Source organism: Danio aesculapii, chromosome 13, assembly GCF_903798145.1.
Source record: "Danio aesculapii chromosome 13, fDanAes4.1, whole genome shotgun sequence".
Taxonomy (NCBI): Eukaryota; Metazoa; Chordata; class Actinopteri; order Cypriniformes; family Danionidae; genus Danio; species Danio aesculapii.
The window spans coordinates 44,487,679-44,501,412 of NC_079447.1; the positions used below are offsets into that span (position 1 = coordinate 44,487,679).

General features: G+C 37.5%; 1 protein-coding gene across 1 annotated transcript in view; it reads right to left on the reverse strand.

The window, feature by feature from the left end:
• The window catches only part of LOC130239796 (cGMP-dependent protein kinase 2), a 56,230-nt gene that overhangs the window by 22,487 nt on the left and 20,009 nt on the right, over positions 1-13,734 (reverse strand). Inside the window, exons 5-11 of the mRNA XM_056471121.1 lie at positions 11,801-11,906; positions 7,590-7,653; positions 7,397-7,474; positions 5,200-5,294; positions 4,132-4,200; positions 1,899-1,997; positions 1,659-1,809 (exon numbers count right to left, since the gene is read on the reverse strand). Coding sequence (XP_056327096.1) covers positions 1,659-1,809; positions 1,899-1,997; positions 4,132-4,200; positions 5,200-5,294; positions 7,397-7,474; positions 7,590-7,653; positions 11,801-11,906 — 662 coding nt within the window. The remainder of the gene's footprint in view (positions 1-1,658; positions 1,810-1,898; positions 1,998-4,131; positions 4,201-5,199; positions 5,295-7,396; positions 7,475-7,589; positions 7,654-11,800; positions 11,907-13,734) is intronic.

The following is a 13,734-nucleotide window of genomic DNA, read 5'->3' on the forward strand; positions in this document are numbered from 1 at the left end:
TCACAAGGGCTTCAGGTTTCGTGCATTCACCTCATGCACACAACATGTGCAGCGAAGGGGCGTGGCCAGAGTCACTGTAATGTTATTGTTAAGGACAGAATGCTGGACAAAAGGCGAGTTAACAGAGTTTACTGTATCAAAGTAAAAAATAAGCAGTCTGCAATTCACAAACAGAACTGAAAAGTAGAACGCAGAGCTGGATCTTCTAAAAACACAAAAGCCACCAGCTTGGTCTGTACAGAGATGAAGGCTGGAAGATTCGGTTAGCCCACAGCTACATGGAGTACACCTGACATCAACGTGCTGGCAGTATTGGCAGAGTGACAGGTAAAACAAAATCTCACAGTTCATTCATCGAAGCGTACAAGCAGACGTAGAACGAGACAAGACTAGACAGAACAAATAAGGTAAGCTGAGCACTGCAGACAAGACATGACACACGTAACAACAACAAACTCTCAAGAAAGGGTATGAAAGGCAAGAGAGATATAAGGATGCCAATAAGAGTAAAGCTAGAACAGGTGTCTTGCAATCTGTGCAAGCTTTGATCACAAGGACTAAAGGCTCATACACACCGGAACGCTTTTCATTTGCATTTATTGTCAGCGTTTTTCCAAGACGTTTTTCCAGATTCAAACCCAAGCAATTTTCACTCGCGTCTAGCAGAAGAATATGCAAAATCACTCCTTGAATTTAGATGGCGCTACACAACTTTAAGCTTCTGGCACCCGCTTGTAACACAGAAGAAGAATACAGAAAGTTAACATGCTTGTTATTAAAGTTACTGGCGATTGGAACATGCATGGATGGTTCAAGTAGCAGCTCCAGCTCTTGTGATGAAGAAATTATTATTGTTCACCAGTTCAAAGCAGCTCCACGTTCATATCGCCTCTGGGCATCTTATTCAATGTGCGCTTGCATTGACAGTTTTGCGCTTGAGCACCTCCAAGTGCTGTTTACTGTAACTTCAGCAGCTCCATGCATGTGAACAAAAGTGGCAATCTGATTGGTGGAGAATGTTTCAATGTGATGTGAGTTGAGACGATCCTTAAAAAATGACGCTTTTACGCCTGCCGTTTTGCGCATTGGTGTGCACAATCACATTGGCGCCCTTCATTTAGTCACGGGGCATTAAACGTACATCCTGTGTGTACTAAGTGTAAGCATCTTGAACCTGCATAGGAGAATAACTAACATGCTTTGCACTGGACTTTGGAGCAGGTTTTAGTTGGTCAATAGCACAGTCTATTTCAGTTCTTCAAAATAGCACCAACGCGCCAACAATGCACCTTAACACACCTCCTTTTTAGACAGGTACACCCATGAGTCCACAAATTGGTGCAAATGGATTTGCTATTTAAACAACATGGCACAAAACATGAAAATTACAGTTGCTCTGGTCTGAAAATGGCAACAAATCGTGCCATACATGCCTTGCGCCTTATTGCGCCGGGTGTATGATAGGACTCTATGTCTTTTTTGTGCTATGGGCACTATTTTAGTAAAAATGGGTTGTGCTACACATGGGTCATGTTTCTGCCAGATGATCTGTGTGGTCATGTTTGGAGGACTGGTTGGATACAAATTATCAAAACTATCAAAAAAGAAAACCCAAAAACCTTATTATCACATATACAAATATTTATAAGAAATCTAACCAGCTCTACGCGTCCAAAGCCTCCCATGCCTAAAGTGGCCACAACTTGCAGTTCCTTCAGAAAGGAGGTACTGGACAAAGCAGTTGCCTTCTCTTTCAGCCTTCTGAGCTCTGCTGCCTCTGGAGAGCGTTCATAAAGGGGCGACTGAGGCCTGGGGGTACATGATTATGTGACAGTCACACACAGAAGTAGCACAGATGTGTGTTGGTTTAGCTGTGTGTATCTGTGAAGTGTACTTACACTGCATTCCTCCTCTCATCACTCAGTGAGAGCTGCTCCACATACTCCCTCAGATACGCTTGCAGCTCCTCATAGGTTCCAACCATCTCATTGAAGTTACTGTTGAAAATCCGTAGACAGTGGCAATAAATAAATACATCTAATATAATTGGACAACCTAGGCTCATTCTGAAAACGTACCAATATATACATTTCTGGAGAGTGCCAAATTCATCCCTGGAGGTACTTTTTTGCAGTTTTTGCCTCTGTGTATGCTTTTTGAGATCTCAAATTTCTCTCGTGAATGCCATTTGCGCCTGCTGTTCTTGCATAAATCCTCCAGAAGCTGCTGTCAACTGACTGAGTAACTAAATGAATGAGTGACTGACTGACTGAATGAACGATCAACTGACTCACCCTCCTTCCACCCTGAACCCAATAGTGTTTTCAAAAGCACCAACTGACCTTCACCCACTTTCCTAAACCCAAACGACCAAAACGAGTGTTTTAAAAAGCAATCGAGAAAAAGAAAAGCCCTCGCCTGATTTTTACCACATTTTTAGATTTTACCACATTCTTACCCTGTTATTTACTTGTTTATTTTGTTTTTTAGCTTCTGTTTTTGTCTCACCTGTTTCTGGAACTAAGCTTCTGTTTTTGTCTTACCGGCTTTTTGGATCTAAGTTCCTGCTTTGAAACTGTTCAGACGTCTCTGCCTACTGCTCCGCACTTTGCCCTCTTGCGTTTTATATTTTATACTCTAATTTTAACTTGAGCCTATCAGCACAGTGCTTAAACTACACAGCTTGAAGATCATCATCGAATCTACAAACTTTCTGGAATACAACTTTATTAACAATTCTCGAATTCTCGACTAAACAACTCTCCTGCTACCAGCTGCTTACATTCCAGAGACGGAAAACATGGCAGTGAAAATGCCTCTGGATCAGATTAATTCAGAATCTCACTGCTGCACAAACTGCCACAGACTTCTACAAAATATTGCAGTTTTTTAAATAAAGTTACTTGTTATCCGACCAGAACTGCCGGATCACATGAGACCATTTCATCCTGGACCCTCACAGCATACAGTCGGTGAGTCCCGTAAATCTACTCAAGCTTCGGTTTTGAGCACAGAAAAACAGAATGAAACTATTGAAAATGAACATGATAACCGCCGACATACAGGTACATGGCGAGCTACTGGACAAACTGGTAACAGCGGGAAAGCCATCCATACGGAGATAAGCAGTCAGCTGGTAAGCGCGAAAAGGAATGGCGTCATACCACATTCGTTTTAAAGACGTACTTCTGGCTACATAATTAGTGATCTCTAGAAATGTATATAGGGACGTTTTCAGAATGAGCCTATGTTGCAATTGGAATGTTTTACAAGAAAATAGCATTTCCTACTTCCAAATCTAAGTTTTAGTTAAATGAATTAATTGCCTTATTTGGGAAAATTACTAGAAATTTCTGTTAGTTTTTGACTCTGATTTAGAATTGTGAAATGTATACAAAGTTTTGACACTCTCATGTGTTGCTAAATTGTCAGCCCAGGCTCATTTTGATTACGTACCCCTATATACATTTCTGGAGAGAGCAAATACGTCCCAGGAGCTATGTTTTTCGCAGTTTTTGTTTTCGCTAATCCACCAGAGACTGCTGTGTACACTTTTTGAGATCTCAAATTTCTCCCCAGACTGCCATTCTTGCTTGCTGTTCTCATGTAAATCCATCAGAGGCCACTGTAGAATGACTTACTGACTGACCAACCAACCAATACCCGCATTCTCTGCCTTCCTTAAAGCCCAACCAAGTGTTTTAAAAAGCACTGATTGACCTGGACTTGAACACTGTTGTCACGGTCAACTCCGCTCTGCATCTCAAGTCTGCCAACCTACATGTCGAGCTACCGAACAAACTGTTAACAACGTTAACGAAGGTAAATCGTTAGCTGGTAAACAAGAAAAGCAAAGGCATCATACTGCCCCGTAGCGTTCTTTTTAAAGATGAAATGCAGCCATACGTAGCTTTGGCTACATAATTCGCAATCTCCAGAAATGTATATAGGGCTATGTTTTCAGAATGAACCTATGTGTATTTTAACACTGACAATGAAAACCTGAAACAAATTGTACTTAACTGAAAATACCTGTTTACATGTCAGTCTTATATTTACATAGATTTTTTTATTCTGTGGTATTAAACTTGTTTTGACAACCCTAGTTGTTAGTGAGGAAACATTACTTACTCTCTATCCACCACCAAGCACTGTGTGTCATTTTCCTTTGCAATGATATTAGCCGAGCGGACATCCTCACTGAAATGAAATTATAAGAAATGTGTAATGATGTTGTGTCACTTTGCAGACACATAGTTGAAGTGAGAATTATTAGCCACCCTGTTTATTTTTTCCCCCAATTTCTGTTTGAGAGAAGATTTTCATAATAGTATTAACATAATAGTTTAATAACACATTTCTAATAACTGATATATTTTTTTCTTTGCTATGATGATAGTAAATAATATTTGACTACATATATTTCAAGACACTTCTATACAGCTTAAAGTGACATTAAAGGCTTAACTAGGTTAATTAGGTGAACTAGGCAGGTTAGGGTAATTAGGCAAGTTATTGTATAATGATGGTTTGTTCTGTAGACTATCAAAAAAATAAATAGCTTAAATGGGCTAATAATTTTGACCTTAAAATGGTTTAAAAAATTTTAAACTGTTTTTATTCTAGCTGAAATAAAACAAATAAGACTTTCCAGAAGAAAAACATATTATCAGACATACTGTGAAAAATTCCTTGCTCTGTTAAACATAATTTGGGAAATATTTAAAACTGAAAAAAATAAAAAAATAAAATCAAAGGGGGGCTAATAATTCTGACTTCAACTGTATGTATTCTGAAAACATCACTGTTTGCTATTTTCCTTTGAGACCACCCAAGCTTTAAAAGAATTTCCATTATTGTTAGAACTTGGTAAATATGACAGGTAGCTCATGTGTATAAATGTGTGAAAGCCTCTGTGATTTATCTTCACAATGGCACAATAATATCTGAACATCTGAATATCTTTCAGATGACAAACATTCCACCTCCCACATTCAGTCCTACAGCACATTTCTGTTTCTTACAGTTCTCAGTGAACAATGTGTGCATGTTGTAGGGAGATGTAACAAATCTTTTTCCACAAGTTCACAATCATAAAAGTTTCATTTTTCATTTTCATCAATTCATTTTCAAGTTTCAAAATTCATTGTTGGTTATGTTCAAGATTGTAAAAAGCACTTCAAAATATCATCTCCAAACCTTATGAGAGCCTTTTCCCCAAAGTAATCTCCCACTCTAAGAGTCTTAATCTCCTGTGGTTCTGTAAACCCCTGTGTAGTCTGTGTTACAGACACCTGTGGACAAAAAATAAAAATAATAAAAAGGAACATCAGAAACTCACCATATCTCTCTTCCTCTGCATCTGACTGATTAAATTGACCACAATCACAACTGTAGTTCACACTTTATAACAGGTGACCTTAACTTATATGTACTTTGTACTATTTATTGCAGTATAGTTAATATAAATCATGTTCCATTGAAATTACCTTTAAAGTATTTGAGTTTAATTTATAAATATAATATATGTAATTCAACATTACCCTAAACCAACAAAAAACATCTAGCCCAAAGCACTAATCCTATTCCACACTTTTTTCAGAATGCAATACCATTCAAAACATTAGACTGAGCAAAATAAATGACTAGCAATAACATAAAACCAACATTAAACACATGTGGTTTATTTAGATTTTTATAAATATATTGCAAGTAACTGTAAAGATCAAACTGACTGCATATCCTAATCAACTGACTGATAGCTTAATAAGACAAAAAAATGTGTGTGTGTTTTATTTTGGTTTAGTAGAATTTATTGTCTCCGTAGAAGAAATTTGGTTCCGCTGTACATAGACACCAACAAGACAACGTATAACATACATACACATTAAAAATCTAATCCTAAAATACCTCCTAATATAAATATGATTCCATAAGATCAATAATTAAAGAAAAATTGTTTTGTTGTCTATTTGTTTGCTCTTTCTTACAATAAAATAAATGAAATGTAATTGTTTATTTATCACTGATCGTTAAATGGATCAAAACAGTAGTAATAATGGTATAAACCAAATAATTTCTATTACAAAAAAAAGTTATTTTTAACTTTCAGCTTATTAAAGAAATCTGGAAGGTAAAAATTAATCACTGTCTCCACATATATTTCAAGCAAAATCTGTTTTTAACACTGAGATGTTCTTAAGACTCCATGTCACTTTCTCTTGCAACTTAGACATCAAGGCCCAATCCCAATTCTACCCCCTAGCCCTTCCTCTTCCCCCTACCCCTCGTTTTGCACGTTCATGTCAAGGGGTAGGGGTGTCCCAATTCTCTTTAGCTTGAAGGTGTAGGGCTAAGGGGAAGGGGTAGATAGCTCTTCGAATGAAGATTTTTCAGGATTTTTCAAGGGGTAAGAAAATTTCCCAGAATACACCAGCCACAACGGCAGAATAGTTGCACCCAGAAGTAAGGAGATCCACAAATTAGTACTTTTTGTCTTTATTACGAACTTTTACAACAAACTAGCATGTTTTAATATATTCATAACCGCGTTCGTGTTTTACCGTCATGCTTTAAAAAAACGCTAAAATAAAAACCGCTAAATTTTGCGATCTATAATCCATAATAACTCCTGTACAGCAGTCCCACAACATTCTGACACTCGATGACACTTGGAATACCCTGTCAGAAAAGTCTAGTGGCTGGGAATGAGCTTTTTACAGTGTCTGCTATAATGTTAATGTTTCTTTTGGTGTGTTTACATAGATGAATTTGGCCACTGTGTAAATGCGCAATACAGTTACGATTTTATTGCCACATTGGACCGTTATGATAACATAATATATGCCTTCAGCGATTTCTTGAAGATAAATACCAAAAATAACGCAACTGGAATAATTACAGCAGTCGCGATCGTCTGATCTCATATGAAGCAAGAGATCGCAATGATATATGATGACAGGTGTTGTAGTGCTATCCCAATTCTTAGGGGTAAATTTTGAAGCCCTTCCCCTTCACACTCGGTTTTAAGGGCCAAAGGAAGGGGAAGAAATATAAATAAAAATAGAATTGGGATTGGGCCAATGTTTTACATCTCTGAGTTTCTGTGAATTCATGCATTGAAGTTGCAATTATAAGAAAATAACTATATTATACATATATAATGACTTTCTGTGAATTCATGCACAATATAGATTATACATATATAATATATGTTTATTTATCTGTAATCCTTGCTCCTGTTAGCCCACCCTTCACCCTTCTGAAGCGAGTCAGATTGGTCTCCTAGATTGAATCTTCAATTTCATCAGACATTATGAAATAATGCATAGTGACTGACTGAAGGGAACAAATATTTAAGGATTTATATATAAATGCAAAATGCAGTAATGCATACCTCTCCTTTAGCTATGATAAAGAAAGTGTTTCCTTCCTCGCCTTCACGAATAATGTACTCTCCTTTGTCAAAATAATCCTATAAAGACATTGAAACATGAATATGATCTGGTTATATTTTATGTCAGAAAAAAATCATTACTAAAAGATCACAAATGCTGTTTATGATAATAATAAAAAAACTAAAAACTTACAATTTCAAGACAGTCAATGATTTTGGCAAGTTTCTCTTCTGGCAGATCTTTCAACAATGAAACACTAAAGAAAAATAATGTCTAATTAACCAGCAGAGTATGAACACCTTCATGTATAATGAACACAAACATTTATTTTCTGAGATTTTTAACAGAATTGTTTGTATTGCACATAATAGAAAATAAAGAAAATATTGGTTTATTAATTTTGGTAAAAATGTTAAAATTGGTTAGTTATTTTTTGCTGTCTGGTGCTATTTTAGTGTTATGGGTTTTGACATCTGCATGCTCTAATGCATGCTTAAATGTTTGGCTTAATTATTCATGACAGCTTGTATTTCTTTCTTGACAAGACACTTTTGCTTTGAGATCAAATGCAGTGAAGCACATCCATTGATCAAAAATGACTGTTTTGTTTGTAATTTGTAGGAGTTTCTGCATGTTTTATACGCGCCCATCCAAAAAAGGTCACCACTTGGATTTAACTAAACGAATAGGTAAGAGCCTCCCACTGGATAATTACTTCATGGATGATTATGTTTCAGCTGGTAAAAGCTTTGATTTCAATACAGAGAACTAAACAAAAATATAGCCCTGTAGACAACATTTTGCTGTGCAGTGCCTTTTTTTGTTACTAACATTGGAAAGAGTGGATTAACTTTGTTAATAAAGTTACAGATTATGAAATAAATATATACAGGGCATCAGGAAAGTATTCATAGCGCTTCAATTTTTTCACATTTTTTATGTTACAGCCTTATTCCAAAATGGATTTAATCAATTTATTTCCTCAGAATTCCACACACAATACCCCATAATGACAATGTGAAAAAAAATATATTTTGGGATTGTTGAAAATTTATTCAAAATAAAAAACCTGAAATATCACATGTACTTAAGTATTCAGCCTTTGCCATGAAACTTTAAATTGAGCTCAGGTACATTCTGTTTCCACAGATCATTCTTGAGATGTTTCAGCAGCTTAATTGGAGTTCTCCTGTGATAAATTCAGTTTATGAATGATTTGAAAAGGCATACACCTGTCTATATAAGGTCCCAGGGTTGACAGTGCATGTCAAAGCACAAACCAAGCATGAAGACAAAGAAATTGTCTGTAGACCTCCGAGACAGAGTTGTCACAAGGCTGGGGAAGGTTACAGTAAGGTTTCTGCTGCTCTGTAAGTTCCAATTAGCACAGTGGCCTCCTTCAACCGTAAGTGGAAGATGTTTGAAACCACCAGGACTCTTCCTAAAGCTGGACGGCCATCTAAGCTGAGTAGTCGGGAAAGAAGATCCTTAGTCAGCAAGGTGATCAGTAAGGCGATGGTCACTCTGTCTGAGCTCCAGCGTTCTTCTGTGGAGAGAGGAGAACCTTACAGAAGGACAACCATCTGTGCTGAAATCCATCAATCAGGCCTGTATGGTAGAGTGGCCAGACGGAACCCATTCCCGCCTGGAATCTGCCAAAAGGCATCTGAAGGACTCTCAGACCATAAGAAACAAAATTCTCTGGTCTGATGAGACTAAAATTGAACTCTTTGGAGTGAATGCCAGGCATTATGTTTGGAGAAAACCAGGCAGCACTCATCACGAGGCTAATACTATCCCTACAATGAAGCATGGTGGTGGCAACATCATGCTGTTGGGATGTTTTTCAGCAGCAGGAACTGGAAGACTAGTCAGGATAGAGGAAAAGATGAATGCAGCAATGTACAGAGACATCCTGAATGAAAACCTGCTTCAGAGTGCTCTTGACCTCAGACTGGGGCAACGGTTCATCTTCCAGCAGGACACTGACCCAAAGCACAACGCCAAAATATCAATAAAGTGGGTTCACAACAGCTCGGTGATTGTCCTTGAGTGGCTCAGCCAGAGCTCAGGCCTAAGTCCTATTGAGAATCTCTGGAGAGATCTGAAACACCGTCGCTTCCCAATACTTCCCATCCAACACCGTCGCTTCCCATCCAACCTGATAGAGCTTGAGAAGACTGCAAAGAGGAATGGGCCTAAATTCCCAAAGACAGGTGTGCCAAGCTTGTGGCATCATATTCAAAAAGACTTGAGGCTGTAATTGCTGCCAAAGGTGCATCAACAAAGACTGTAAATACTTATGTACATGTGATTTTTCAGGTTTTTATTTTTAATAAATTTGCAACAATTTCAAAATATCTTTTTTTTCACATTGTCATTATAAGGTATAGTGTGCAGAATTTTGAGGAAATAAATGAATTTAATCAATTTTGGAATAAGGCTCTAACATATAAAATGTGGAAAAAGTAAAGCGTTATGAATACTTTCAGGATGCACTGTATACTCAATTGATATGTTTACAAACAAGGCAAAATTTGACACTGGATTTTCAGAGAGATTACATCTAAATTAGGATGCTGTGCCAACTGCTGTGCATTGGATCCATTAATATTTACAAGTTTGAGTTAACATTTTATTACATGGTCATCTTTTTTCCCATTGGATGTCTGCTAATCATTGTAATTGCCATAGTCACACATTAGGTTGGAGTGTTTATTGTTAAATTTAATTACTGTTTTCGCTAACAAGCATTGTGCAGTACTGAAGCCACATTCTCAAAATGCATTAGCAGTATAACTCTTGACCAGCACAAACAGTTCAGCTCACCTCCAAAACTCACTTAGACCACCACAACAGTTCATATAGGCCTCAACCACTGACACTGACAAACCACTCACAACAATTCTCATTCAGAAAACACACATTTGGTTGCAACATAGGCTCATTCTGAAAAGGTACCCCTTCTGTATATACTTTACTGGAGATCACGAATTATGTAGCCAGAGGAACATATGGATGTATTTTGTCTTTAAAACGAACTCTACAGGGTGGTATGACGCTGTTCTTTTTTGTGCTCAACAGATGACAGCTTACCTCCATGTGCACGGCTTTTCCACAGTTAACAGTTTGTCCAGTGGCAGGGTGAGAATGTGGTAAAATCTGAAAATGTGGTAAAAATCAGGCTACCGTGAGGGTTTTTCTTTTTATGGGTTGTTTTTGAAACCACTGTCGGTTGGGTTTAGCGAACTGGGTGGGTGCTGGTCAATCGGTGCTTTTTAAAACACGATTGTTTGAAGTTTAGGAAGGGAGAAGGGTGAGGGAATCGATAGGTCAGTCAGTCAACAGCAGCCTCTGGTGGATTTATGTAAGAAGAGCAGGCACGAATGGCACTCGCTAGAAAAAGCAGATCTGAAGAAGCGTACACAGTGGTCTCTTGTGGATTCGCAAAAACAAAAACTGCAAAAAAAACATAGCTCCTGGGACGTATTTGGCGCTCTCCAGAAATGTATATAGGGGTACGTAATCAGAATGAGCCTGGGTTGTTTCATTCAAAACACACTTCTCCATTTTTCTCCATGGATTCCCACTGTCACTATCTTTATCACTTTATCACTCTTCTTTCATCACCAACCTGCATTCTTTGATCAATATTTCCTAACAAAATCAATTCCAGATTATCCTTTGAAAAAAAACAAAACTAACACTTAAGCAGGAATCCTGAATAGACTTTCTCTTGAAATTGCAATCAACTTTGAATGTAATTTTCTGCTAATACTTTCTTTATTTCAAAATAAATACAGCAAAAATGCATGTTTTGAAACAGTTGTTACCTGTTTTGAAATGTGTTTGTTAGCATGCTATAAATGTGCTTAATATGAATTTTTTTTGCTGCTTCTAGAGTATGAATAACAAAAGTGTTTGGGAATTTTGCAAAATTCATTGCACTTCGTGTGAAAACAACAATAACTAGAAGAAATATTAATAGTTTGTTCGACATATACTGATTGTCTGAACAGTTTTGAAAACATCAAAGCTTCAGTACTTCACAATGCTTGTTAACAGCTGAAAAAAAGTACATGTAGATACTTACTAATAGCTCCTTTAAAAATTACCTTAAATAACAAAAAAATAAATAAATAAATAAAACCAATTAAAAAATAACAAAAAAACACAGAAATGCTATCTGCATCAGCAAATGTAATCTTTGATCCTATATTCTTCCAGTATTATTGTAAAAGTTACATCACAACATCAGTTTACTTACAGTAAAGTTATTATAATAGGACTTGAAAAACATAATACTATTATCTACCCTGAATGTGCATTAAAGCACCCATGCAAAGATGTGTGTTTGTGTGTGTGGCTGGTAACATGCACAAATGTTAGTGGCATAAATGTACCTGCGCAGGAAGCTGAAGTACTCCTCGTGTCTGGCCTGAGTGGATCTCATCATGATAGTCTGGAACATCTGCCGGTCCAGAGCCCAGATATGGGACTGAGACACAGCTAATGACACACAATCACCAACATTTCCACCTCACAAATCCACCACTATGACACTAATTCAATATCTGCGATAAAAGTAGGTCACACAATAAAAGAAAAACGACCATATATCATCTACAACACAGTATTTAGTGGACTCCAATACAATTAAACAATCTGTTCTGCACCCATCACCCCCAGATTTAGCACCCATCCTTAGGGGTTGGACAGTGAAACTAAAACGCCTGGTTTAAGACCACAATAATTCACTAATATGCTGTAGGGCCTCCCTTTGCAGCCAATACAGCATCAGTTCATCTTAGGAATCACAGATACAAGTCCTGCAAAGTGGCCAGAGGGATTTTGAGGCATTCTTCTTGCAGAATAGAGGCCACATCACAACATGATGCTGGTGGAGGAAACCATTTCCTGAATCGCTCCTCAAAAAACACGCCAAAGTGGCTCAATAATATTTATTTATGGTGACTGTGCAGGCCATGGGAGATATTCAACTTCACTTTCATGTTCATCAAACCACTCTGTCACCAGTCTTGCTGTGTGTATTGGTGCATTACCATCCTAATACACGGCACCACCTTCAATGTTTGAACCATTGGCTGCACATGGTCCTCCAGAATGTTTCTTGTTCTTGGCAGTGATGGACCATCTAGCACAAGAATTAGGCATAGGGAATGCCATGATATCACAGCAAAAACCATTAGTGATTCGTTCCGATGCTTCATTCTGAGTATGCAACAGTCTGGGTGGACATTTCTTTGGGGCTTCTCCACACCATAACTCTCCCGGATGTGGGAAAAGACAGTGAAGCTGGACTCATCAGAGAACATTAGGCATTGGCACGAGTCTCCAAAGGATTGTCTATAGCAGCCCAGCCATGTATATTGACTCTGTGGAGTTCCCAATTATCAGTTTCAGTAGAAACAGGGAAGTTGAGGTGATACATCGCTCTTAATACATCGCAAAGACTTGCTGTCTTGGTCACAGATCTGCCAGCGAGACGTGTACCAGCAATTTGTCTCTTTTTGAACTTTGATATGTCACAGATAATGTTATAATGCAATGCATATTTTAAGTAAAACTGTGCTATTACTCTGCTAATTAAACCTTCACACTCTGCTCTTGAGTTGGTGAGTTAACTGGCCAAATTTAGCCATGAAACACTAAATTGGTAAGTGTTTGAGTTTTATTGTCCAACCCACGCATATATACATACAGTTTTTTCCAACTGCTAATAGGCATTGTGCAGTTCTGAAGCTACATTTTTAAAACTGTTCACTCGAGCAGCCAAAAAGAAGTCTATGAAGAGCAAACTGTGAATAATTTTTCATTGATATCACACAAAATGCATGCAATTAACTATTTTTAAAAAAAATTCCCAAACACTTTCTCATTCATACAACCGGCAAAAAACACAACCGGCAAAAAACATATTCTTACTTTCAGCCATTTGTTTTTTTTGACCATGTTGTAAACCATGAATAGATGAGATCACCATATTTTGATGATAACAGAACTACAGTGCATCTGGAACATGTTCATAGCACTTCACTTTTTCCACATGTTACAGCCTTATTCCAAAATAGATTCAATTAATTTATTTCCTCAAAATTCTACACACAATACCCCATAATGACAATGTGAAAAAAATTCACATGTACATAAGTAATCACATGTACATAAGTATTCACAGCCTTTGCTCAATACTTTGTTGATGCACCTTTGGCAGCAATTACAGCCTCAAGTCTTTTTGAATATGATGCCACAAGCTTGGCACACCTGTCTTTGGGAATTTTAGCCCATTCCTCTTTGTAGTACCTCTCAAGCTCTA